Source organism: Danio rerio, chromosome 17, assembly GCF_049306965.1.
Source record: "Danio rerio strain Tuebingen ecotype United States chromosome 17, GRCz12tu, whole genome shotgun sequence".
NCBI classification, from domain to species: domain Eukaryota; kingdom Metazoa; phylum Chordata; class Actinopteri; order Cypriniformes; family Danionidae; genus Danio; species Danio rerio.
Window position 1 is genome coordinate 40,534,792 of NC_133192.1, and position 25,359 is coordinate 40,560,150.

The following is a 25,359-nucleotide window of genomic DNA, read 5'->3' on the forward strand; positions in this document are numbered from 1 at the left end:
TTTATGTGGACGCTGCCTTCTGATAGATGTAGCAGGTGAGGTTCTACTCGATTTGTTGACTTTGCCTTTAAAGTATTAGTTGACCCAAAAATTTTAACTCTGTTATTAAATAAAGACGTTTGTTATCTTCGGAAAACCCATTAAGATGTTTTAGACTAAATCTGAGAGCTTCCTCATTCTCCATAGACAGCAATGATTCAGAGATGTTTAAAGTCCAGAAAAGAAACTGAAAACATCTCCTGACCATTTCTGTCTATAGAGCAGTGGTTCCCAACCTTTTTCTTGGGGGCCCCCCCCATGAACATATACAAACATTGGAGCCCCACCACCATATAAATACACACGCACGCACACACATATGTACTGTGTATGTATATATATATATATATATATATATATATATATATATATATATATATATATATATATATATATATATATATATATATATATTCGTGTGTGTGTGTGTTTGTGTAATATTAATATATAGTAATATCTATAAAAAAATATTAATTAATCAGTTTTAACTTGTCTTGGCCTTCAATAAAACCAAAATTTAGGTAGGCTTTGTCATACTGTCTAATCTTTTTCTTTGCCTCTGAAGAATCACTGCATTTACATTTGTCTGCCATTTTTGTTTTGATTTTGCCTTTACGACACGTCGACAAGCAGATTGCGCGAGTGACCAAAATTAAAATAATTATTTAAAGTTATTTATTTTAATTATTTTCACTATTATGTTGGAATTTTACGCATGTGTTTAGATTATTTTTTTATTTTTTTGGTACTTAACCCTAACCCATACATATATAATAGTAGGGCTGCTCAATTTTGGGAAAAATCATAATCACAATTATTTTGGTCATAATTGTAATCACGATTATTCAAAACCATTGCCAGTTAAAGTCAAAATTATTAGCGCTCCTGAGATTTTTATTTTTATTTTTTATAAATATTTCCCAAATTATGTTTAACAGAGCAAGGAATTTTAACAGTATTTCCTATAATATTTGTTTTATTTTAGCTAGAATAAAGACAGGTTTAAATATTTTGAAACCAATTTAAGGTCAATATTATTAGCCCCCTTAAGCAATATATATTTTTGATTGTCTGCAGAATAAACTACCGTTATAATGACTTGCCTTATTACCCTAATTAAGCCTTTGAACTGCACTTTAATCTAAATGCTTGTATTTTGAAAAATATCTAGTAAAATATTATGTGCTGTCATCATAGCAAAGACAAAAAGAAATCAGTAATTAGAAATGAGATATCAAAACTATTATGTTTAGAAATAAGTTAATAAAATATTCTTTCCATGAAACAGAAATTGGGCAGGAAAAGGTTTGCTTATATCAAGAGGGCTAATAATTCTGACTTCAACTGTATACATACAGTTATTTTCCACCCTGCAAAGCAAAGAGAAATAAATACAATATAATAAAAATATGAAACAAACTGTGCTTTAAGCATCTTCACTGTAAGAAAAACACTTTAGCTAAAGCAGTCCTTCAGTCAAAAGCAGCGAGGGTTTTCTCGTTATGTTTGTTTAATAATGATAAAAACAGGCGGCAGAAGGATTATAGCGCGCTGTCTCTTTAATGGTTTCTCTTTCATGTCTTTTGATCCTCAACTCGTTTGTTTATTACACAAATGAGGGTTAATGTAAATAATCACTAAACACCGCGTTTTGACACCTATTTGACCATTAAAGCGTTCACGTTAAGATGACTTTAGATGTCTGCGCTCCTCTGCTCGTCTCAGTGTGTGAATGAGAGTGAATGCTGACCGGCTGCATGCTTCTGACTGCGTGATCGTGCTGCACACACACATAAGCTCTTTCGCGCTTTTAAGAGCAACACGTGTACAACTGTGGCGAAATATGATGCAATAACCATTTATCTCGATTAATGCTTTTTTATAATCGTTTGAAACCGAAATCTAAATCGGATTTTCGATTAATTGCAAAGCCCTTTATAATAGTGGAGCATTTTTATGCCTTTTTCTTCCTCAATACTTATCCTCTCCCGCGCCCCCCCTGTAAACTCTGGCGCCCCCAGGTTGGGAACCTCTGCTATAGAGCAGGGGTTCCCAAACTTTTCAGCCCGCGACCCCCAAAATAACAATGCCAGTGACTCGCGACCCCCAATATCCTCTGAGGTGGTTATAAATACAGAAACCTTGCATGCAATGACGTAGACACACCAATTAAATTTGTGTCAGTGCTTTAAATGTGCCAGAAAGTATAACCTGATGTTATAAAATCAAAATGCATCTGACGCTATTGCTGCCTTTAATATAATGTAATTACCCCAGGGGTCGCAATCCAATAGAACTAGTAACTATAAGTTACTATAGTAACTATATAGTATATAGTAACTATAAACAATTATTTTTATTAACAGTATAGTTATGGATAAAATATGTTAATTCTTATGGTTTAATAAAAATAAATAGATTTTTGGAAATCACCAGGCGACCCCCCCTTCATTGCCCCCGCGACCCCTCGGGGGGTCCCGACCCCCACTTTGAAAACCACTGCTATAGAGGATAATGGAGCTCTTGGAATTCATCTAAAATGGTTTGAAACGGTGTGGGAATATTCATTTTTAGGTGAAGTAATCCTTTTTTGCAGTGTGTTTGTTTCCTTTTTCTTCTTTTTCTTCTTTTGAAACTCTGTTTAAGTGTGGTTGAACATACTGTTGGCACTTCTCACATTTGCACTAGATCCTTGTCTAGTTTCTGTTCTTTTTTTCTCTAATTTACTGTTTTGATGACAAAATTTGCATCTTATGCTTTATGCATTTGTACACATTTAAACTAAAGTATATGTTAGGTTTTTGCAAATCATCATGGTTTGTCTTCACTTTTTTTGAAGTGTTAGACGGGGTTCCCACGCTTCTTGAAAGTACTTAAAAGAACTTGAATTTCAGATATATGTATTAAAGGTCTGGAAAGTACCTAAGAACAAACATACAAACAACTGTACTCCATGGTCAAAAACAGAAAGAAAAAAACTGAGAAATTCTCAAATGAAAAATCTCAAATTTAAATCTTGTGCAATAACACTGACAAATAAAGCACATTTTATCAATATTTTAGAAACCACATTTGAATATCACCACAATTGAATCAACACATTTTATTAAAGTACTCTAAACATGACTGCTCAATTTTTTAAGCAATAAGTCAATTAAAAAAAAAATACTCTGACAATTTTACATATAGCACAAAGTACAAATTCACATTTTTCTACTTTGTTGTTGTTGTTATTACTATTTATTAATATTTTTGTGTTGAGTTACGCAACAATGTAAAACAGAATATTTGAAAGCAGAATTTCCCCAACACTATTCATTGGCTTAGATCTCAAAGTGCATGCTGACTTTCCTGTCTTTAATATAGCTCCATTTAATGACCTGATATAAGCTCTACATATATTATGGTCAGCAGAAGCTTTGCGGTGTTGTGCTGTGTTTCTTCTGATAGTCTGATGTTTCTTTCTATCGAGACCAGAGTTTTGAGTAATTAGTTTTGAGTGTTCTCCTTGTAGAGGGCTCAGAAGTGAAATATTCGTTTTTCACTGCAAAGAGGTAGATTCACCCTCTCTCCCACGTTTAACGCTTTTATTAGGGTGAGAGTGACATGTATTTGTAAGTTAGATCAAAAGACATGAACGTGACTCTGTGGCAACTGAGACGTTTCTCGTCAGCTAATAGTGTCATAAAACGATAATCACTTTGTGTTTGAAGAAAATTTACTGCTAACAGTCGCATTCCATTGTGCTTAGTAATCCCTTGAAGCGGGTATTGTGTGTGCGTGTGCGTGTGCGCGTGTGTGTGTGTGTGTGTGTGTATAGTATAAACGATATTTAATTCAGAATGAAACTTTTTTTCTTAGAATTGTAGACATGGTTGACTATTAAAAGTTTATAGTTACATTTTACTATAATTGTTCATTTGTTAACATGAACCAGTGATAAACAGTTGTAAAAACAGTTCTACATGTGCTATTTCTATTAGATTTAAATCTACTGATACTAAATTTACTAATCACTAAAATCAGTTGCATTTGTTAACATTAGTTAATGCACCATGAGCTGTCCTGAGCCAATAATGAACACTTTCACTCCAGTTCATTCCCATCAAAGGGCTCCTATTTTACCGGTTTCAAGATTAAAGATGAGTCTTTTGTGTCACCATAGTGTGTATGTAAAGTTTCAGCTTAAAACACCCATCCGAATGTTTATTATACCTTTTAGAATATTGAAATTTTCTGCTCTAAACACAATGTTGCTGTTTTTGTTGCCTGTGCCTTAAATGCTAGTTCTCCCTGCCCACTGTTCCCACGTGCCTGCAGGGTGTACCTCAATCTCTGCCTCGACTGCGTCAGATAACTTTCCAATGATTATTTGATGTGTTTGTTGTGGAGTTAATAAGTCAATGAGAATGATGAGTCACACACAATGTCATTATGAAGATCACGCACACAGACACACAACACGGACACATAGCGTGCGTTTAATTTTGCACTGTTTTTGCATGGCAAATGTGACTGGATACACATTAATATCCACTGCTGTATGGATATTTGTTATGTAATGTACAAAATGAACCTGATTTAACTTGCACAAACCAGGATTAAAGCATCTTCATTTATAATTATACTGACATGCAGCTGTGGTGATAAAAGACGGCAAAATCGCTGTAATTCATTACGAACATGCACTATTTTGAAAACGTTTAAACTTGTAAAACTCATTCTTGATCACATTTGATGATGATTGATGATCACAGAGAGCTGAACTGATTTTTTAATCCCGGTTGCTTTGGGCACGTCCTGTTTTGTCGATATGATTATATGCGTTACTACAAAGACGCGTTAATATGCAGCTGTCAATCAATTTGGTGGGCAGGGAAACCACACTTCCCTGTCATGTTGCGGTGGGCCTGAAAATGTAAGGGATTTGGATCCTATTTTAACATCAGGAAATAAAAAAAAAAGAAAAAGTCTCATTGTCTTTATATCACTCCAGTATGATTGTGGACGCACTATACCAAAACACAGTTTTGTCCAAACGGCTAACAAAAGCTGATTTTCAGTATCGGTGCCCTTTAATACATAATAAATTACTGAGAAATTATTAGGGCTTAGTGGCCACATATGTGGACAGCACATTTTAGCTCTTAAGTGACTGTTTAAAATACTTTGAATGTTTTATATTTTGTTACAGACATAGAGTGTCATCTTGCAACTGTTTTGCAGCATATGAAATGTCTCAAACACTATTTTTAACTGTCTAAAATGAGAACATTTTTTGTTTTTAACATGTTCAAAAAATGTACATGATGAATATGCATAAAAAACTGTAAAAAAAAAAAAAGTGTTTTATGTAAATTCGGACCACGAGTCCACATATATGGACATAATTTTTCTCTAAAAGTACATCATATCAAAAATGATACTTAGGTTTTTATTCTCATTAGGTTCCAATAAGCCCAAATAGCAAAGAGAAATTAAAAGTGCATGTAAAAAAAAACCACCGTGAACCTTTAGAGATCCCGTCAAATTAAACGAAAAACAAAAGTTTTTTTTAAGATGTTACTTTCAGTTTGTTAGTTTCAAGCATAACTATTAGCTAGTGTGCATCACAGCAGTCAAAATGTATCAACTATTTTTTTTCACAACACCTCAAACTTTACCAATCAAATTCTCTGTATGTATGATTGTATGATTGTATGATTGTATGTATGTATGTATGTATGTATGTATGTATGTATGTATGTATGTATGTATGTATGTATGTATGTATGTATGTATGTATGTATGTATGTATGTATGTATGTATGTATGGGATGGTATGGTATGTATGGTATGTATGTATGTATGTATGTAGCATGTATGCCCCACCCCCTTCAAGACGCTTCTCATTTGCTTTTCATTTTATCTGAAGCACTCTCACTGGCAAAGCTGTAAAAAAAAAAGTAAATTCTATTGGCTGCTTTTTTTAAAGGCGAGTAGCTGCGTTATTTCCCACCTTCTCTTGATTTTACGGTTGAGATTGCGTGAAGCAGCAAATAAAAAATGCACATTTCAAAGCACTACAGAGGACCTTTAAAGAGTTTCAATACTCTACAAACACACACCTATGACTGTTATGGTAACCATTCCACTACAAGTACTACATTTTATTAGGTTTGTTTATTTTATAACTCTTTTTAGGTTTATGGAATACACTTTTTATAGAAGCAATAATCCCAGTGAAGCTGTGTTTTACAGTAAATTTTTAACATCTAAGGTAGTTTTAGGCACAGAGCTGCATCGTGATGTGTTTTGGGCACAACTAAGTGTCGAGCTTAACAACACACCTTAACTCTTCTAAATTCACTGTGAACCACGGCTTATTGCTTTCATATACCGACCCTGTGCTTTCTCATCTTTCAGTAAATATAAGATCCTGGAGACCAAGATCGAGTCAGCACTGAAGAAAACTCTGGAGCTCAGAGAAGAGAAGATCCAGAGCCTGGAGTCTCGGCTGGAGGAGAGCAGCAGCTTAAACCAGCAACTACGCACCGAACTCACCACTGTACGCTCTCAAACCTTAAATGTCAAAATGATTGAAGGGAGTCTCTGGTGCCTTACGTTATCATTCATTCCATTCACTTCCAGGTAAAGAAGAATCTGGAAGCCCTCAAGCAAAGGCATGAAGAAGAAGCAGCCCATTCTGAGATCTCCCAGCAGACTTTGGGACAGACTAGATCACTCCCAGATAAAGAGAAGTGGGAGATGGAGCAGAGGGAGGCCACGGCTGAACTGCTCAAGCTCAAAGACAGACTGATCGATGTTGAGAAGAATGTAAGGCAACGGCATGTTTCTATTGACATACACAGGGTCATCTTCAGTATTGTAATCTGCTTTTGTGATTCTCTCCAGAATGCTGCTCTACAGACAGAGAAATATCTTCTGAAGGATCAGTTGAAGCAAATTGATTCTCAAAACGCACAGCTCAACGCACAAACACTAGCGCTGCAGAAACAGGCAGCATCCCTACAAGAACACAACACGTCTCTCCATAAAGAAACAGCTAAACTCCAGGTACAGTGGTCAGACATATTACATTAAAAATCGGTATTAGTTAGGATTTGCTAGTTTTAGATGCAGTTGGCCTTTCTCGTGCAGATTTCTTTCTTATAAAAACATAGGACTGTTAATAAATTAAACAATCATGCTTAAGATTATCAATTAAAGTTTTTTGCTAAGTAAATTCTGTTAAAAAAGTAAACATTGATTCTCAAACATAGTCAAAGATAAGTTGTTTATTGTGACTAATGATAAATAAATTTAAATAGTAAACGATGTCACTGAATTTTACGTTTTGAGATGTAGAAAGTTTAAAGCAAGGTCCTTTATTTCAGATTTTTAAATTTATTATTTTAATTTATTTTATGTTTCTTGATTCTCACAGCTGTCTGAATTCTGTTTAAATATATCTTAATAAAAATAGATGTTTTATTAATTAATTAATTATGAATTTATTTATTATAAAGTGTGATCAATTTAGATTTTCAAGATTGCAATTATTATTTTTGGTTTTCCAACTTCAATGATTACTGAATTTTAAAGTATATTTAGTTTTTCTTCCAATTTATTATTGTTTCTTTTAAACAAGGAAGACAAGTTGTTTGTTGTTTCTTTTTTCTTTACAGACATTTTAATGCTTTTTATCATTAACTCGGCTCGGCATTAACTTCTTTGTCATCCACCACTGTGGCTAATTGTTTTTCAATGTTACTAGTCACTCGCCATTTTCACTAGCCACAATTTTGTTGTTGTGAAAATATATTTTGTGTTATGTCCTCATGCCTCCTCGTTTCTTGAAGTTTTTTTTGTGTGTTTTGTATGTCTTTACTCAATGAGCAAAGTGTCGCATTGCAATTAGTTTTATTTCACATGATTTTTCAGGGCTCAACAGGATTTTCCCTTTTTTTTTTCTCTGGCCACACCAAACCAATTATTTCCTTGCCACAAATTTTAAATAATGTGGCAAAACAAGCACAATATTACTGTATACATGCACTTTTTATTCGCAAATCTAAAAATGTAATATCATGTATCTAAAACTATGCACAGTGGTCTGTCATGGCTAAATTTCCCAGATCACAAGTTAACTATGTATAAATAGAGAGTTAATCTTCTATTAAAGCAATTTTATTGTAAAGGGTGATAATTAAACCCTTACTGAAAATAACTGTAAACAAAAGAAAGCAAGTGAAAAAGCATGATCATGTACACACAGTTAACGTTAGGCCCATTAATAATCTGTTGAAAGAATGGTTAAAGTGAAAGTGGCAACCACTGCTGCTTACAAAGAATCTCAAGCTTTTGAAAATAGCAGGACTGTTGCTGCGTTAGCTTTTTTTCCAGTCCATTTCAAAGAGAACCAGGCATGTGTTTCCAGGCATGGTTGCTTTGCACAAGGAAGCAAGAGCGCGCACGCTTTTAAAACAATTACACGCATTACTTCAACTGTGCGAATGACACTAACGCCCTTGTCTTGATTTCCTTTGTCTCACCGTGCACATGGTCCTCTGATTAATTTTTTTTACCTGCTTTCTTTTGCTCTCGCAAACAGTTATTTTTATTCGTCATACTGCTTCTCAATTCTAAGATCACATTTGCACACATATTGACATACGGTCATAAATTAACATTTCGTGTATTTTATTATTAATTATTAGTGGGAGCGGCTCTCTAACTCACCACAGCTATAATCTACACGCATTTGGCGGGTTGGTGGGTGTTAATGTCAAGCCTTGATCATAAATAATATTGGATTGAGAAGTACATTTTACTGTGCAAAAGTCCTAAGCCTATATTTCTGTCACCACATTTTCAAGCTTTTGTTTTGACGGCTTGTTGTGAATATGCTTTGAATATGAACACGCACAAAGAATTTCCTGAATTCTCACAGTAGCAAAAAGTAACTAGCTGAGCAGCTCTGAAAGATGAATTTGATGTCTACAATCACTTCATACAGTGAGATGAATTCTGAAAAATGAGCGTAGCAAACAAAACTGCTGTTTTCACAGACAATAGAATGCCCACACTAGTCAATATTGTCGTTTCATTTGGTGCACAGCCCTCATTTTAATTGATTCATCCAAAATTTGCCAAATCTGTGCATGTAATTCCACATTATACAGTACATTCCGTTTTTATGAACATATTCTGAGATTCAGTGCACAGTTTTCATACCATTTTAAAGCTGAAAAAATAATATGGCCAGACAAATAGATATAAAGTAGCTCATCCTGTAACTGCTAACCAGGGAAATATGAAAGAAAGAACAGGTGAGGATGCCGCTCTTACACTTATGCTGCTGCTGCTGGTTTAAGGGCCCTTCCAGAGCAAGTTTGTGACCTCGGGGACTAAGAGTTGGCAGGTGTGACACAACAGACAGTAGAATTGATGTTTCCAAATCTGAATGTTCAACTGTTCACCTCTGACCCACAGCAAGACAGACAGTTGCTTTGAAGAGAGGGATTGTCTACCCAGAAATAAAATTCTGTTATCTACTCATTGCTGAGTCATTCCAGACCTTTATGGGTTTCTTTACTACATAAGAGTCGAATAGGTTGTTCACAGTATTTTCAATTTCATTATCTTGAATGCTTGTTTTTTTTTAGCTTAAGGCAAGACACTGCTGGTAAATAGGGTATAAAACAAACTTTAATCGTTCTGAATAAATTGCATACTAGTTCACAAATCTGGACATTGGATAGTCAGGTTCAAAAGATTTGTTATTTTTAAATATTCGATTTTTGGAATCTTCTTTTATCAGTAAATTCTACATAATCTGCTGCAAACAGCCAGAAAAATGCAATAGTTTTGTGAATAAAATTGTATATATTCAGCCGACTATTTATAAACAAAAATACATAAAGATGCGGTGCGAACCCTGTTTATACAGTTTATTGGCGCGACTCGCACAAGCTATGGTCTGTTTGTTGCAACCGTTGTATATCCAGTGTTTTAGCATGGTGTGACACGAGCGGAGCAATCACCCCTATTTATCTTTTAATTTTTTATCTCTTCCAGAAGTTCCACCTGCATATTCATAGTGGGTCTGTGACGCCTGCAAATGAGATAAAATACCCCAGAAATCTTGGTGATGAGAGTCAGTGAGCAAGAGAACAGTTCGCGAGAGGCACAGTGATGTTCTAAGCATTACAACTGTTAGAATAAATGAATAGATCAGTAAAGATATCTCAGGTGCAAATCCCCCCCTCTCGTAGATCAATCAAGCTGCTCTGGGGCTCTCCATTACATTTAGGAATGACCTTACATGTGTTTAGACCTTTTTAAATATAAGAACTGAAAGTTCTATGTTTTTTACAATATTGCAATCTCTAAAGCATGGCGGAAAATATTATCACACACCTATGTTACATATATATATATATATATATATATATATATATATATATATATATATATATATATATATATATATATATATATATATATATATATATATATATATATATATTAGGGATGTAACGGTATCAGAATTTCACGGTACGGTAATACCTCGGTATGAATGTCACGGTACGGTATTTATTGAATCATTTACAGGAAAAAACAAAACTTATGAAAATACTCCAAAAAAGTGCCAAAAGTGTCAATGACATACAAATTAGCCATCTATCTGTAAGCTTTGAAACAGGAACTTCAATTTTAATAACAAAAAAATATTAAACCATGTAAAAAAAATTAAGTTTCAATTTAGTATTGTTGAAAACTCATCAATTCAACATTTAATCACTCACTCACTTAGATAGAGATGGGTTTAAAGGAAAATTATCATATAAATATAATCTGGTAAAAGCTGGTATCTCTGGGTATTTACAATGTCCCCTGCAACAGAAAAAACCCTCTCATTTGGGACTGAGGTTTCTGTGACAAGAGAGATATGACTTGGCCCAGGTTTACAGCAGTGGGTAACGTTGTGCATTGTCTTTCCCCCACTTGAGAGGACAAACCATGAGTAAGATAGAGGTCTCATCATCAATCTGAACAGTGTGCTGACAACACCGCTATTCAGTACGCGCGCGACAACACAGCTGATAAGAACTCGCGCGACAACACCGCTATTCAGTACGCGCGCGGCAACACAGCTGATAAGAACTCGCGCGACAACACCGCTATTCAGTACGCGCGCGGCAACAACACCCGCTTTAGAGTTTTCCAGCTCTTTTTCATCCCCGCTTCTAGCAGCACACTCCATTTCCGCATTACTGGATCTGAAGCGACAACAGACCGCAAAGGATGATGGTCAAGCATGGGCTGATGGGAATTGTAGTTTTCGCTACCTCCCGTTCGCTTCATTCGCCTGAGCAAATTTTCTCAGAAGACCTATAGTTTTACCGAGTCATGGTAATATCGAAAAAAATTTATATTGCGGTATGACGGTATTTACAATACCGTTACATCCCTAATGTATATATATAAACTTGTAATTTACTTATTGCAATAAACAGTAGTTTATTGATGCATTTTCTGCTTCTGACCATGATATGTCCACTCTAAATGGTCATAAGAAATAATCACAAGCAACGTCCCTCATTTATTCTCTTCACACGAAAAGAAGAAATCTCCACTTAAGTAGACCTATTATACTTAGGGAAAATGTGCTTTATGCAATGGCAAAGTTATATAAAGCTTGAAGCATCAGAATTAGTGCTCTGAATCAGCTGATCACCATGAAAAGAAATTGGTACTCTGTAAAAATCCTAATCGGAGCATCCCTAATAGAAACACTTAAAAAGATAGTTCATGGCCAAAAATGTTAATTTACTTACTTTTTAAAACCCCTCAAGTGGTTTCAAACTTTTTTTTTTTTGTTTCTTTCTTCTACTAAACATAAAAAGATATTTTGAAGAAAGCTGAAAACCTGTAACCATTGACTCCCATAGGAGGAAAATGGTTACAGGTTTCCAGCTTTTGTATGGAAAGAAAAACTGAAAAAAATTAAGATAGACAGACAAACAGATTTGAAACAAAGGTGAGTAAATGATGACAGAATTTTCAGTTTTGGGTGAACTGCTTTAAAAGTCTATTCTGGATGTTTCTCTGCATTAGACTGAAACACTTTGTGGAAAGCCCAAATGCCCAAAATCTCAAAATTGACAAGTGCATTAAATAAGCTTTTTTGCCTTCAATATCGCAACTTAAAATTTGAAACTACTAAGAGGGAATCTTTAAATGTTTTATTTTCCCTTTTATCTTCTTGTTCAGGTGGAAAACTCGACTCTAAGCTCTCAGAGCTCCTCTCTCATGGCTCAGTATGGAGCTTTACAGGCTCAGCTGCAGACTCTGGAGTCGGAGGCCGAGTCTCTGCAGAAACAGCGAGAGGAGGCGAGTGCGGCCCGTGATCGAGTCACACAGGACCATGAGCGTCTGTTAGGTGTGCATGAACGCCAGGCGTCCGAGTACGAGCAGCTCATTGCTCAACATGCAGCACTAAAGGCCAGCCAGAGAGCTCTGGAGCAAGAAAACCGCACACTGGAGAACAAGTCAGTGCCTTTCAACTTTTACGATTTTACCTTTCCAAAATGCTGTATATCAGACATTATGGGATTATACATATATTTAAAATCATAAGATTCTGTGGATTATATACACTGCATACTAGACTCTTTTATTGATAATTATCAATGATAACAGCAGGGATAGGGTGCTGTCACTTTTTGACTTTTGTTTCCTGTCAGTCAGTATCGATAATTAACTAACTAAATGTGAAATCTCTATTTCTTTTAAGTTTAATGGGAGATTTTTTTCCTCCCAAACGAAACCAGTAGAAGTCCATGTGAAATCATAAATTACAATGTTTTTTGTTAGCTCACATTGTTATTTTTAAGGTAAATAATGAATCCGTCCAGGTTAATCCTCTGAAAAAAAAAGTTTGTTTTGGTAATCAAAATCAGACCATTTGCTTTCATCTTTGGAGTGGAGTTTCTTCTGTTGTCATCAACCTGAGAGCTTCGATAGCTACTGTATATTAGCATTTTTAACCATGCCTCTCTTACCGTTAGTTTGCTATTAGATAATGATGTGCAAGAGAAAGCCCCAGTTCAGGCTGACTTTCATTTATGGCCTGTTTTTATGATTTTGTGTTCACTTTCAAAGATGCCAAAACAGCAAACTGCACTATACCACTTTTTATAGCACAACGTTACACTACTGAAAGTGTGGAGCTATACTCACTGATGAAGGCTATTGGTTTACTGAGAATCGTCACTTGTTTGTGCAGCAAGCCAGAGGAATGTCAACATAGGAAGTGACATTTTGATGACATTGTTATAATATAGTGATGGTGCGCAGCAATAAACTGTGCTTAAACATAGCTTGTTGTCTTTTAGTGACAAATAGCCAAAAAGCAAGAACAGTGTTTGTTGTATGTCCTCCATTGTTGTTTGCAAAGCCTAATAGCGCATTCCAAATGAGATATATCAACCTCCAAAGGGCACATCGGAGTGAAAAATCATGGAAGCCATATTGAAGTGCCAAATAGCAGTGATCAAAACTGGGCTCTTTGGAATGAAGGATTTAGAAAAATACAGTTGATGTGCACTTAAGGAAATTATCCTTTAAGGGGAAGCTTAGGGAAGCTATTTAGAGTCACACTGCACAAAATTATGAAGGGCTCATCCCTATACTCTAATCAGACTACTAGTCAGAGGGACCCTCCAAAAGGATTAGAGCATGTGTGGAAAGCACAAGTTGCGTCACTTCCTCTGTTTTTTAGCGCACGCTTGCACATTATTTGAAAAGATGAACTTTACTTCGCAAAAGACAAAATTGATGTGAACAGGCCATGTGGGGTTTTTTCCTGAAAATCATGCTGATCAACTTTCTGGCATACGCAACTAAGGGTACTATTGTCAGTGGAAACAAAAACCTGATCAGAGTGACCCGTACTGCACTACATAATACAAAACACTGGAAATGAGGCATAAAGCTGCTCTTTTAAAGATTCATTGTGCAACTCTATGCAACATTTTACAAATAGACATCACACTATATTTCAGATAATTAAATAAGTAGGGATATCCAGTAAAAAAAGATATGCAAGAGATGACAACATACACTCTCCGGCCACTTTATTAGGTACACCCATCCCAACTGCTCGTAGATGCAAATTTCTAATCAGCCAATCACAGCAACTCAAGGGATTTTTGGCATGTAGACATGGTCAAGTCAGTCTGCTGCAGTTCAAATTGAACATCAGAATGGGAAGGAAAGGTGATTTAAGTTACTTTGAACGTGGCATGATTGTTGGTGCCATTTTAGAATCTGCTGACCTACTGGGATTTTCACCCACAACCATCTCTAAGGTTTACAGAGAATGGTCCGAAAAAGAAAAAAAATCCAGTGAGTAGCAATTCTGTGGGCACAAATGCCTTGTTGATGCCAGAGGTCAGAGAAGACTGGTTCCAGCTGATAGAAAGACAAAAATATCTCAACTAATCACTCGTTACAAATGAGGTATTCTGAAGGGCATCTCTGAATGCACAACAAGTCGAGCCTTGAGGCATATGGGCTACAGCAGCAGAAGATGAGTCTCGATTTCTGCTGGGACATTCAGATGACAGGGTCAGAATTTGGCATCAACAACGTGAAAGCATGGATCCCTCCTGCCTTGTATTAACAGTTCAGGGTGGTGGTGTAATGGTGCTGGAGATATTTTCTTGGCACACTTTGGGCCCATTAGTATAAATTGAACATTATAACCGTCTACCTGAATATTGTTGCTAAATATGTCCATTCCTTTATGACCACAGTGTACCCATCTTCTGTTGGCTACTTTCAGCAGGATAACGTGCCGTGTTGTAAAGTGTGAATCATCTCAGACTGGTTTCCTAAACATGACAATGAGTTCACTGTATTCAAATGATGTCCACAGTCAACAGATCTCAGTCCAGTAAAGCACCTTTGGTATGTGGTGGAATGGGACATTCGCATCATGGATGTGCAGCCGACAAATCTGCAGCAATTGCGTGATGCCATCATGTCAATATGGACCAAAATCTCTGAGGAACATTTCCAGTACCTTGTTGACTCTACTCCATGAAGGATTGTTGTGAAGGCAAAAGGCGGTTCTAGAAAGGTGTACCTAATTAAGTGGCCGGTGAGTGTATATGAGGTGAACTGTCTCTTTAAGGGCCCCCTGTCTCTGAAGATCTCAGTCAGTGTCAGCTCTCCTAATGGTCTGGGGTCATTGTGGCGTCTCCATTCAGAGCAGACGCAGCTCATTACTCTACTCTCCTCAGCCTTCTCAAGCAGACAGAAACAATCAGAAGCTGACACCTATAGAAGAGCTCAATAACTCAGCAGTGTCCATCTATTGTGTTCTGCAGAAGAAAATGAAGCAGAATGGGGGAGAACGTCCTATTTTTGCAATTCCAATCGATTGCAAAACATGTTTTCATTTTTGGGAGATCAGAAATGGGCATGGTTTAGTTCATTTTAAAGTAAGTCGTTAGCTAATAGTCTAGCAACTATACGGCATGTTTTGAGTAACATTTTTAGACATTAAATACCGGACTTGTCTTGGAATATATTTTTTAAATGTTTGGATTTTGGTGGTGCTGCTTGTGAAACGTCCCTTCTGGGAATCAGAGTGTTTTTTTAGAGGAAGGTCACAGTGGAAAATGTACATTATTTTTATCTGGAGACATTAATGAGCGCACACACACACACACACACACACACACACACACACACACACACACACACACACACACACACACACACACACACACTCTAATTCACTCAGTAATCCTCTCACGCGTGCCTGTCGCACTCATTTTTCCATGGTGCAGTGTGGAAAGTTGTTCCTTTTGTTAAAGACAGGAAAAACATTGTGGAGTTTGCCTTAATGTAGTTGTGTAGTCTCCCCCTGCCTCTTTTATCTCGGTGTCTAATGAATAATGCAGCAGTGTGTCTCTGGGGGCCTCGGCCGAGGGCTCCACCAGATGGCTGTCAGGGCCCCAATCAGCTGTAATGTCCACCGGCTTCAACGTTCATGTCCAGCACGCCACATGTCACCCACATTCAATTTACTAATTACTTGATGTATTTAAATTACCACCATCCATTTACAATACAGCCGCATTTTGGAGTGTTGGCATATGAAACAACATCCCAGGTTTTTTTCTGTCAGATGAACTCTGTGTGACTTCAATTATTTATTTGAAATACCCTATAGATTTGAAGTCCTGATAAGCTTTAATAAATATTGCAAAATCTCCACAAATAATTAAAATGGTCAAAAATTAGATTTTGGAGTACAATAAATGAACAAATTATTATTATATGATTATTACGATTATAATAATGATGATAATATTAATAATATTTTAAATTTTAATGGAGAAATATTAATAATATTTTGAAAATACAATAAATTAATAATAATATATTTTTAACTTTAATTAAAATTTATCAATAATGATATTTTGATCATAATAATAGTAATGATGATAATAATAATAATAATAATACCACCAACAACAACAACATTAATACAAATATTAGCTATTGTTGTTATTATTCCTGTCATAAAACATAAGAAAAATGTTTAGAAAACAATTAATAATAATGACTTGAAGATTATGGAAATTATTTTGAAGTGTAAACAAAACATTTTTTTTAATATCATCAAAGTGCTGCTCTTTATATATTTTTATAAAGAATTAAACTAATAAAACCTATTGTTTGATTTCACCTTACTAATTTATTATTTTCTTACCTGTAATATGCAAAATAAAAATCAAATTAAATTTGGCATTCATAGTTACATCACAATTCCTTTAAGTGCTTGTGAATCCTCTGTGGACTTCTGTCTGGATGCCATTTGTAATTTGACAGATATGAAAATGTAGCTGTGATCAGGGTTGTGCAAAAATACATTTAAAATGTATTCAAATAAAATACCAAATACCTCCATATCCAAATAAACTACAAATACAGCAGCCACAACTGTATCATTAAAATACTGTATTTTGTATTTTGGAAATACTTTTACAAGGGAGCATAACATTTCTTCACAAACCTTCCATCAACAGGCCTATTTGATCAGTTCCTTCACCATTCAACTGTGAAGTAAACAATGTCTGACAGCAACTGCTTTTCTCTAATCAAGTATAATTCAGCTTCTCTGCACCTCACTCACCTCTACTATACATGAGGAGGCATTCATGAAAAACTTGTGTTTTTCTTTAATTTTAGTATAGAATTTGTAAAAATTTCATACAGAAAGTCATCTTGAAGAGGTTTTCTTTAATCACTGTTAAACCATATAATGCAGATAATGAGTTGGAAATTAGTACTATATCTCTTACTATATCCCTGTCTATAGTGAAAATTGCCAACATCTCTTAACAGTCTTATATTTTTAAAGGGTGATATATTAAAAGGTTGGTATTTTTTTTTGTTTGCTTAATTTGTTAAATAAATCAATGTTGTTGTTTTTGGGGTGGGTGGTGGGGGGGTTGCAATACACAATGTAAAATTACAATTTCTGAAAACTACTAAAATCTCTAGTTTTAGTTATTTACATAAATCATTTTTATTATTTATATATATATATATATTTTTTACAAATGTACTCTTCAAAACACGATATCTCAACAAACTGTAAGCTCTCTGTTTTTGCTGCTATAAAACCTGAGTTTTTGTCCAGTCTGTAGACTAGAGTATTGTTCAATATTTTTGTCTCCTACTGATTAACTACACTGTAAAACCCAAAAAGTAACTCAAAACATTTGAGGAAACTGATTGCAACAAACCATTTAAGTTCAAAAGCTAATGCTAATGAGTACTGTGAAGTTAATCCATCTGAGTACATGACACATTTTGAGCACAGTAAAACCCAGTAAATGAAGAGAACTCAAACCAACTGAGTACTGTAAAACCCAATAAGTTAAGGCAACTCAAACCATTTGAGGAAACCGACTGCAACAAACTATTTGAGTTAAAAAACTAATCTGAGTACTGTGAACTTACTCCATTTAAGTTGAAGTAATGAGGTATTTAAGTGATAAAGTAAGTCTTGATTGAGCATTAATGATGAACTCCTGCTATTAACAAGCAGAATTATTGAAGAGAAACACACAACTACAGAGACCTCAGTCACATCATTAACAGAAATAAAACAAGTTCAATCTCTGAAAATCGTAGTAGAGGATCATTAAACAACTCCACGAACAGTATCAACAGCTTCACACAGCAACACTGAGTTCAAAACTCTATTCAAATGAGTTCATTTACAGAAAAAAGAGTTAACTGCACTCATTTCATTTGATAAAGTTAACTGTTGTGTTTAACAATGTGTGCGTCAAAGTTTGTAATTAACTATTTATAGAGGGCACCTGCAGATCAGCTACTGGCATTTGAAACAGCCAATAGAGTTTTGTAGGTATCGCCACTGTATTGACTTTTTAATGTTGCTGTCTTATTTTCCTGTCTGATTTTGACCTGCTCCAGAATCTACCCCTGCTATTTTTTCTGTTTCTTTCTTTATTTGTGGTGCATAATTTCGATTTATACTCCAAGAATTGATCAACCTCTTCCATATTAATCAATTTTGTAGTCTGATCTTAAACCTTGGCAAATAACTGAGAAACCACTGCTATTAAAGGCCACGTTTTCATGATGTCGTCATGTAGATGTCATACAAAGTATTTCCAAATTACAAAACACTAAAGTATTTTGATACAATATATTAAGCCATTTTCATAAACCTTATTAAATGCAGATTACAAAATACGATTTTGTGTTTTACTATACGTGTTTGAAATACTTCACATCATAAATACTGCTCATCTCTGGCTGTGATGGATAAAGGTAAAGTCTGTTCATTAGCTCATACTATATTGAATCCTAAGACACTTTTAAATAATTTCAGAGCTTTTTTTTGGTCACTGGGAATGATTTGGAAAGACCTTTTCTGTATTTCACTGCATAATTTCATTGACTAAATAAATAATTCCGTGAAAACAAACACATTTGGAAAGACAGCTGTCAGTCAAAGTAATTTTCATCTAATTGAATATGGTATCTTCCTTGACTAAATCCCATGGGGAAAACCTGATTTTTTTTTTTCTTTTACTGCTGAATATTAATTAGCTGTTTGTTTGTGCGCTCAATGTTTAAACCTCTCTGTTGGTTTGTTTTGAACAGGTATATGGTTCTTCTGAAGCAGAAGGACGCTATGGAGGCACTGGAGGAATCTTTGCAAAGGGACAGAGAAAGTCTAGGAGAGGAAATTCGCAAAAACACACTTATCCTGGGAGAGAATCGCAGTCTGAGGGAAGAAGTAGACAGGTTAGAAAGGGTTTTTAATAATACAACACACTCCGTTTCCAGTTGAAAACATGTGCGAGTGAGGAAACGTGGGCGAGGAAATTCATGGTTATTATTTACTGCTCTCTGCTGGCTGGAATAGACTACAGCAGTTCATTAGCACAACAGTAGACCTGTGCACAATAATGCAGTGGCTAGGCTGTAGTGTCACATTGTTATTTAATTTGGTATAATAAAAATAACAATAATATTAGTTATTATTATTTATTGGCAGTTAATTGGTTATAACTAAAAATAGTTCGTACCTATTTAAAATTACAACCAATGAACTGCCAATAAATAATAATAACTAATATTATTATTATTATTATTATATAGTAATATTATTGAGACTTTTTAAGTTATTATGAATAATAATTAGTTGTTATAAATAATAGTTCATATTATTGTTATTATATTATATTATAATTAATACTATTGAGACTTTTATGACCAATGAACTGCCAATAAATAATAATAACTAATATCTTTAAAGTATGATTTACAGAAGACATCCATTACAATGTCAATCATATACCTACAAGTCTTATATTATTAGTTTATATATCAAAAATATTGAGAGACACATTTGAAGGAGTTTATAAAGACTTTATAATCACAGTGTAGTCCTAAATGCTGATTGTCATTTTTAATGACACCGTATTTACCCATTTTTTCATCAGGTTTCAATTCTTCAAAATCCAATAGAATTGAAAAGTATTTAGTATGTTGTTTGATTTTATATGTATGTATTATTTACACTGAATCACAGTGGTTCATTATTATTTAGACACATTTAAACACTTTATTTTCATTTTCTACGCTTGTAAAATCTAATTTTGTTCGTAGTATTGGCAGAACATACAGTTATATGTGCAAAATATTATGTACATAACATGCCATCACACAGTATATGTCATTTATAATATTTCATTTTTACTTATGTTCTTATATTATATGTGTAATTGTATTTAATGCAGTTTTAAAATTCCACTTTTTGTATTAATATTATATGTTAGGCTCCTAGGGTCTAAGAGTATTCGATTCTCTGTATGTTCTGCACATGTGGTTGAATTCGAAATAAATCTGACTTTGACTATAATTTTGCAGTATATAACGATATCGTATATTAAATGACTCCATCTGAGTCTGTTTTCTGTCTCTGTAGAGTGTCACACATGCACACACAGCTGAGGCAAGAGTACGACAGCCTGCAACTGCAGACCAAAGAGCTGAAGACCTCTCTGAATGAGTCTCAGCTGGAGCTGAACCGCTGGCAGGCACGCTATGACCAGCTGAAAGAGCAGCACCAGGGCCTGGACATCTCCATGACCAAACTGGACAACCACTGTGAGGTGAGCGAGATCCTACAGCAGCTTCTGCAACTACTGTATACACCATAGCAAGCAGGACTAAATACTGATTCCTGATCCTCTTTCCTCTATTTAGTTGCTAACCCGTTTGAAAGGAAACCTGGAGGAGGAAAACCATCATCTTCTCAGCCAAATCCAGATGCTCAGCCAGCAAAACCAGACCCTGCTGGAGAGAACAATGGAGAGTAAAGAACTTTACCACGAGGAGCAAAAACAGTACATGTGAGCATATTGTTAAATATTTTGAATCAATCATTATTAGATTTTTTTTAATTGTTGAATGTTTGATTGGACTTTTTATTGTTAAAAGTGCCATAAAATGCATTGATATATGTTCAATTGTTTTCTGATATCTCAATAGAAGCGATGTATTTTCGAATAGTGTGAAAGGTTTTACAGGTCTATTTACTACTGTAGGAATTGTCCCTAATATGATATGGTTGCTTTTGACCATATTTGGAAGGGTCGTGAATATGGGCTATACGAATATGAATATGGACTATTTTCGATTTCATAAGATTCTGCTTACAGCATCGACGTTGTAATGTAATTTAAATATAATCAGTCAAATATACCTAAACATCCTTTTGGTTGTTAAATCGTAAAAAAGTGCCGAAAATACCATTTAACCGCAGTCATTAGCAGCTGGCTATATGCTTCTTGTTTGATCTTGTCCCATTTTATATTATATCTCAGCCAGGCAGTGAAGATCGCTGTTTTTTTTTTTTTTTTTTTTTTAAAGAATCAGATCTTAAACGCAGCGATTTTTGTATGGCATGGCAATTCACTGGAGAGCCTGGGGCTGGCTGGCTGACTGAAATTAAGTCTATGTGCCTGTACCCCTTTGAGCTCAGTATTCTTATGTACTCTAATATGTACACATCCAACATAATCAAGTTTATTTTAGCCAGGAGGAGTAAGTGAAATATAAACAAAATATAGACTAAAATATAATTATATTCAACAAAAAGAGCCAATAGAGATCTTGTATACAGTTGTATTTTGTGGTTTTACCCTGTATGAAAAATAGTAGTTAATATCAACCTCTGCATAAACAGATTTTTCACAGTTTTTTTTCACAGTTTTGTGCTATTCTTTCACTCCAGAAAAATCACAGTAAGAGCTGAGTGATATGACATGATGCATAAACGTGCTGTAAACACGTATTCAGCAGTCTACATAGACTGCATAGACTGCAAATTGCTTTAATATACATGTTAAACCAACAAAACCTACAGACATCTTTGAAGACCGCTAAATAAATTTATGATCCATATATGAAGATTTTTCATTCTATGGCACATTTAATGTTAGAAAACAGAAGGTACAAATACATTAGTTAATGAAATCCCCGAAGCAAGTTATTTTAATGGCATACTACGTTCTTTTCTAAATTGAGTGGAAAAAAGTGATTGTTTTTTTGTAAAATGATTCTCATAATTTTAATCAAAAAATTCTAAACAAAATATGTGATAAAACTTTCAATCATTAGGATAAATAAACCTTAACTTTTTTATGATTTACCTCAAACTGGCCTCTATTTATTTATCGACCAAAACAAAAAACTACAATCTACGTTGTTTGTTTTCAATACTACAATGCGAAAACAAAACTTTTGGTTTTTCACTTTTCATTGTGGTTTCAAAAAATACTGTAAATATGAATATATTTGAGCGGGAACTAAAAACAAAAAGAGATTTAGGAATTGTGCTCCAAATGTCTTGATACTAATCGTTTATTTCTTCTTGCAGTGATAAGCTGAATTCATTACGACGACAGAAAGAAAAACTCGAGGAGAAGATCATGGACCAGTACAAGTTTTATGACCCAACTCCTAAAAAGTGAGTCCATTACTTACATCTAAAATCTTCTCAAAGTAAAAGTTTGTAGTTTCAGGCCCTTTAATTTATAAAATTAAGCTTCTCTTTGCTAAGTGTAAGAGGCTGTTTTAACATTTGTACTTTTAATCTTAACACAGGAGTCGTCAGTGGGTTGGAGCCAAAGCTATAGCAAAATTCATTAAACCCAAGAAAGAAAGTTCACGAGAGAGACCAGACGCTCCACGAGAAAGAATTAGAAGTGCTCCAGACATTCCTCTTCCGGAGATCCCCACATGTATAGACTGTCCTGAAAGTGCACCACCTCCTCCCCCTCCACCACTGCCTCCCAGACAGTCCCGTCCTAGTCTGGACTCCATGAACAGTCAGTCTGTGGAGGAGAATCACGTACAGTCACCAACCCTCTCTTCTCCTGCCCTCAACGGCCGAGGTGAGTTCTCAACCAAGAAAAAATACAATCATTTATATGTCGTCCAAACCATTTTACTCGTAGAGATCTGACGATCCCTCCCTTTTGCATCCAGTGTAAACAGAATCGGTGTTTGTGAGAAGTTTTATTGTCGCCACAATGTAGCATTATTTGTAGAAAAGTAATTTCTCTAGCAGACATTTAAACGGGTCACAGAAACTTTAATCAAGAAATGATGACGTACATATTGTCATTTTACTGCTGTAGCAATATGAAAAATGCAGTGCTCAGCATGTACAGTATGAGTACCCCCCAAACAAGTTTGGTGACCACTGCTTTACAGTATTGTATTTGTACATATATATTATGTTTAATCAGTACTGAATCTAGAGCTTATCTAACGAAAAAAGTTGTGATAATGGTTCAAAAACTAGTACACCTAAATTTGTTATAGAAAAATATTAAATAATAAAAAATCAAAAGAAACAAAAAATATATACAATTTTGTTGAAATGTAATTTCCTAAGATGTTCTCTGACTAAAATATAATTTTAATAAATATATCTGTTTAATAAATCTGTTTTGTTCAGATGCACCAATATATATCACTCATATTCACTAGAAATGGATACAAATATTAAAATGGGGCGTACTCATATATGCTGAGCACTGTATATATATTCTTTTCTTTATTATTTTCTTTTGTCTTGGACTAGATGGTTTAAAGTTAATTTATTTATAAATATTGTTATTACAGCTATTATTATTACTATTATTATTATTATTATTACTCTCAACCATCAGCCCTAAATAATCTAAGAGTTTAAATTAGTTTAAAAGTTATGGTTATGCAACTGTTTACATACTATTCTAGTTTTATGCAAATTTAAGCATTTAGTATTTCAGTTTTATGCCAGTTTTACTTGTGGTTTTTAGTACCAAACTTTTGTTTATTTTTTGTATGCTTAAAATGATCAAATAAAGTATTTTGATAACGTCACAGCTGTATTTAACTGCAGTATTACATTACAATCAGACACTTTGAGGGTTATTTGACACTACTAAAGCAATCAGGTCAAAAGTGTTTTGACTGCTTCTGGAAGAGATGAACAAGCTCAATATGTCTGATATTGTTGCATTTACCCTGCAAAGTTCAACTGATTCAATTCTGATTTTTTTTCTCTAATGTGGCACAGATCGGATATGGCCCATGTACGGTTAAGCAGGACAAAATCACATGGATTTTGATTTACTCAAATCACATTCAGACCTTGCTCCTGTGTGGAAATTTAGCTGATATGAATCAGATCTGTGCCCTCGTGTCTGCAGTATAAGCAGGTAGATCGGATTTTCACCATGAAGTCAACTTTGACGCTCTCATTTCGGAACAGACTTCAGCAGAGTCCCAAACTTTAAATCTCATACAAGAGGAATAAAAGGCTTGCATATGTCATATAGCACAAGTATTTAAGAATATTAACGAGAGAGCGTGAGAGAGAGCGAGAGAGCGCAACATCCGCCACGTAACCAATATAAACTAATATTAAACTGTTGTATACAGTAGGTCATGTGCATAAATCACGCCTTAGACATTATGTTAAGATGCCTACTGGTTTAAAAAATGTCTAGAATTAAAGAAGATGGCCAAGTGAGAACTTTTCTGTCATAAGCTGTTGTAAAGCAACTTGTCAAAAATATTTTTTAAGAATTAAACCCTTGAACATTAAAAACAGGAATGGAGAAAAGAGCACTATTTTATTATCAGCTGTCAGTCAGCGCCCGCTTTTTTTTTTTCTTGGCCATTGGGCCTTTGCCGTGTGCTGTGTAAATACAGACAAGATGTTGTAAGCAGGTCATCAAAAAATCAGATACAGTCACAAAATCAGAATTGACCAATAAGATCTGCAGTTTAAATGTAGCCTATGAGACCCCAAGTACACTTTTACAACAAAAACACATCTTTTTAGCAGGTTTAAAGAGGCCACTGTGCCCACTAAACTTCAGAAATCCACTTTCACCCCTAGAAACTAAACTTGTTGTAGTCATGATCTCTTAAAAACTCAAACTGGCATCAAAAGTAGATTTGCACACAGCAAACACATTTTAGTTGAATTAAACGGGTCGCTATATGGATGACCTGTCTTCCACTAGGTGGCGCCATAGGACTTTTTGTTTTCATACTCGCTGTTATCAAAACATCCTCTTCTTCCTCTCAGTGTCCACTCAGCGAATTAATCCTGTTGTGAATTTCCAATTTCATTTCTCAGCTCTCCAAGTAATAACCCTTTCTCAACCTTCATGCTATATTGCAGTGCTAAAACAATCTTCAAAG

At 34.8% G+C, this 25,359-nt stretch overlaps 1 protein-coding gene across 3 annotated transcripts in view; it reads left to right on the plus strand.

Annotated features, from left to right (window-relative positions):
* The window catches only part of ccdc88c (coiled-coil domain containing 88C), a 112,358-nt gene that overhangs the window by 63,367 nt on the left and 23,632 nt on the right, over positions 1 to 25,359 (plus strand). For all 3 annotated transcript variants that reach the window (XR_012392729.1, NM_001423870.1, XM_073927271.1), the window contains exons 17-25: positions 6,445 to 6,586; positions 6,670 to 6,855; positions 6,934 to 7,095; positions 12,298 to 12,575; positions 19,246 to 19,389; positions 20,576 to 20,762; positions 20,857 to 21,002; positions 22,532 to 22,621; positions 22,759 to 23,048. Coding sequence is in view for 2 of the 3 variants with exons in the window: in NM_001423870.1 (NP_001410799.1) it covers positions 6,445 to 6,586; positions 6,670 to 6,855; positions 6,934 to 7,095; positions 12,298 to 12,575; positions 19,246 to 19,389; positions 20,576 to 20,762; positions 20,857 to 21,002; positions 22,532 to 22,621; positions 22,759 to 23,048 (1,625 nt within the window). In the remaining variant the exon portion in view is untranslated. The remainder of the gene's footprint in view (positions 1 to 6,444; positions 6,587 to 6,669; positions 6,856 to 6,933; positions 7,096 to 12,297; positions 12,576 to 19,245; positions 19,390 to 20,575; positions 20,763 to 20,856; positions 21,003 to 22,531; positions 22,622 to 22,758; positions 23,049 to 25,359) is intronic.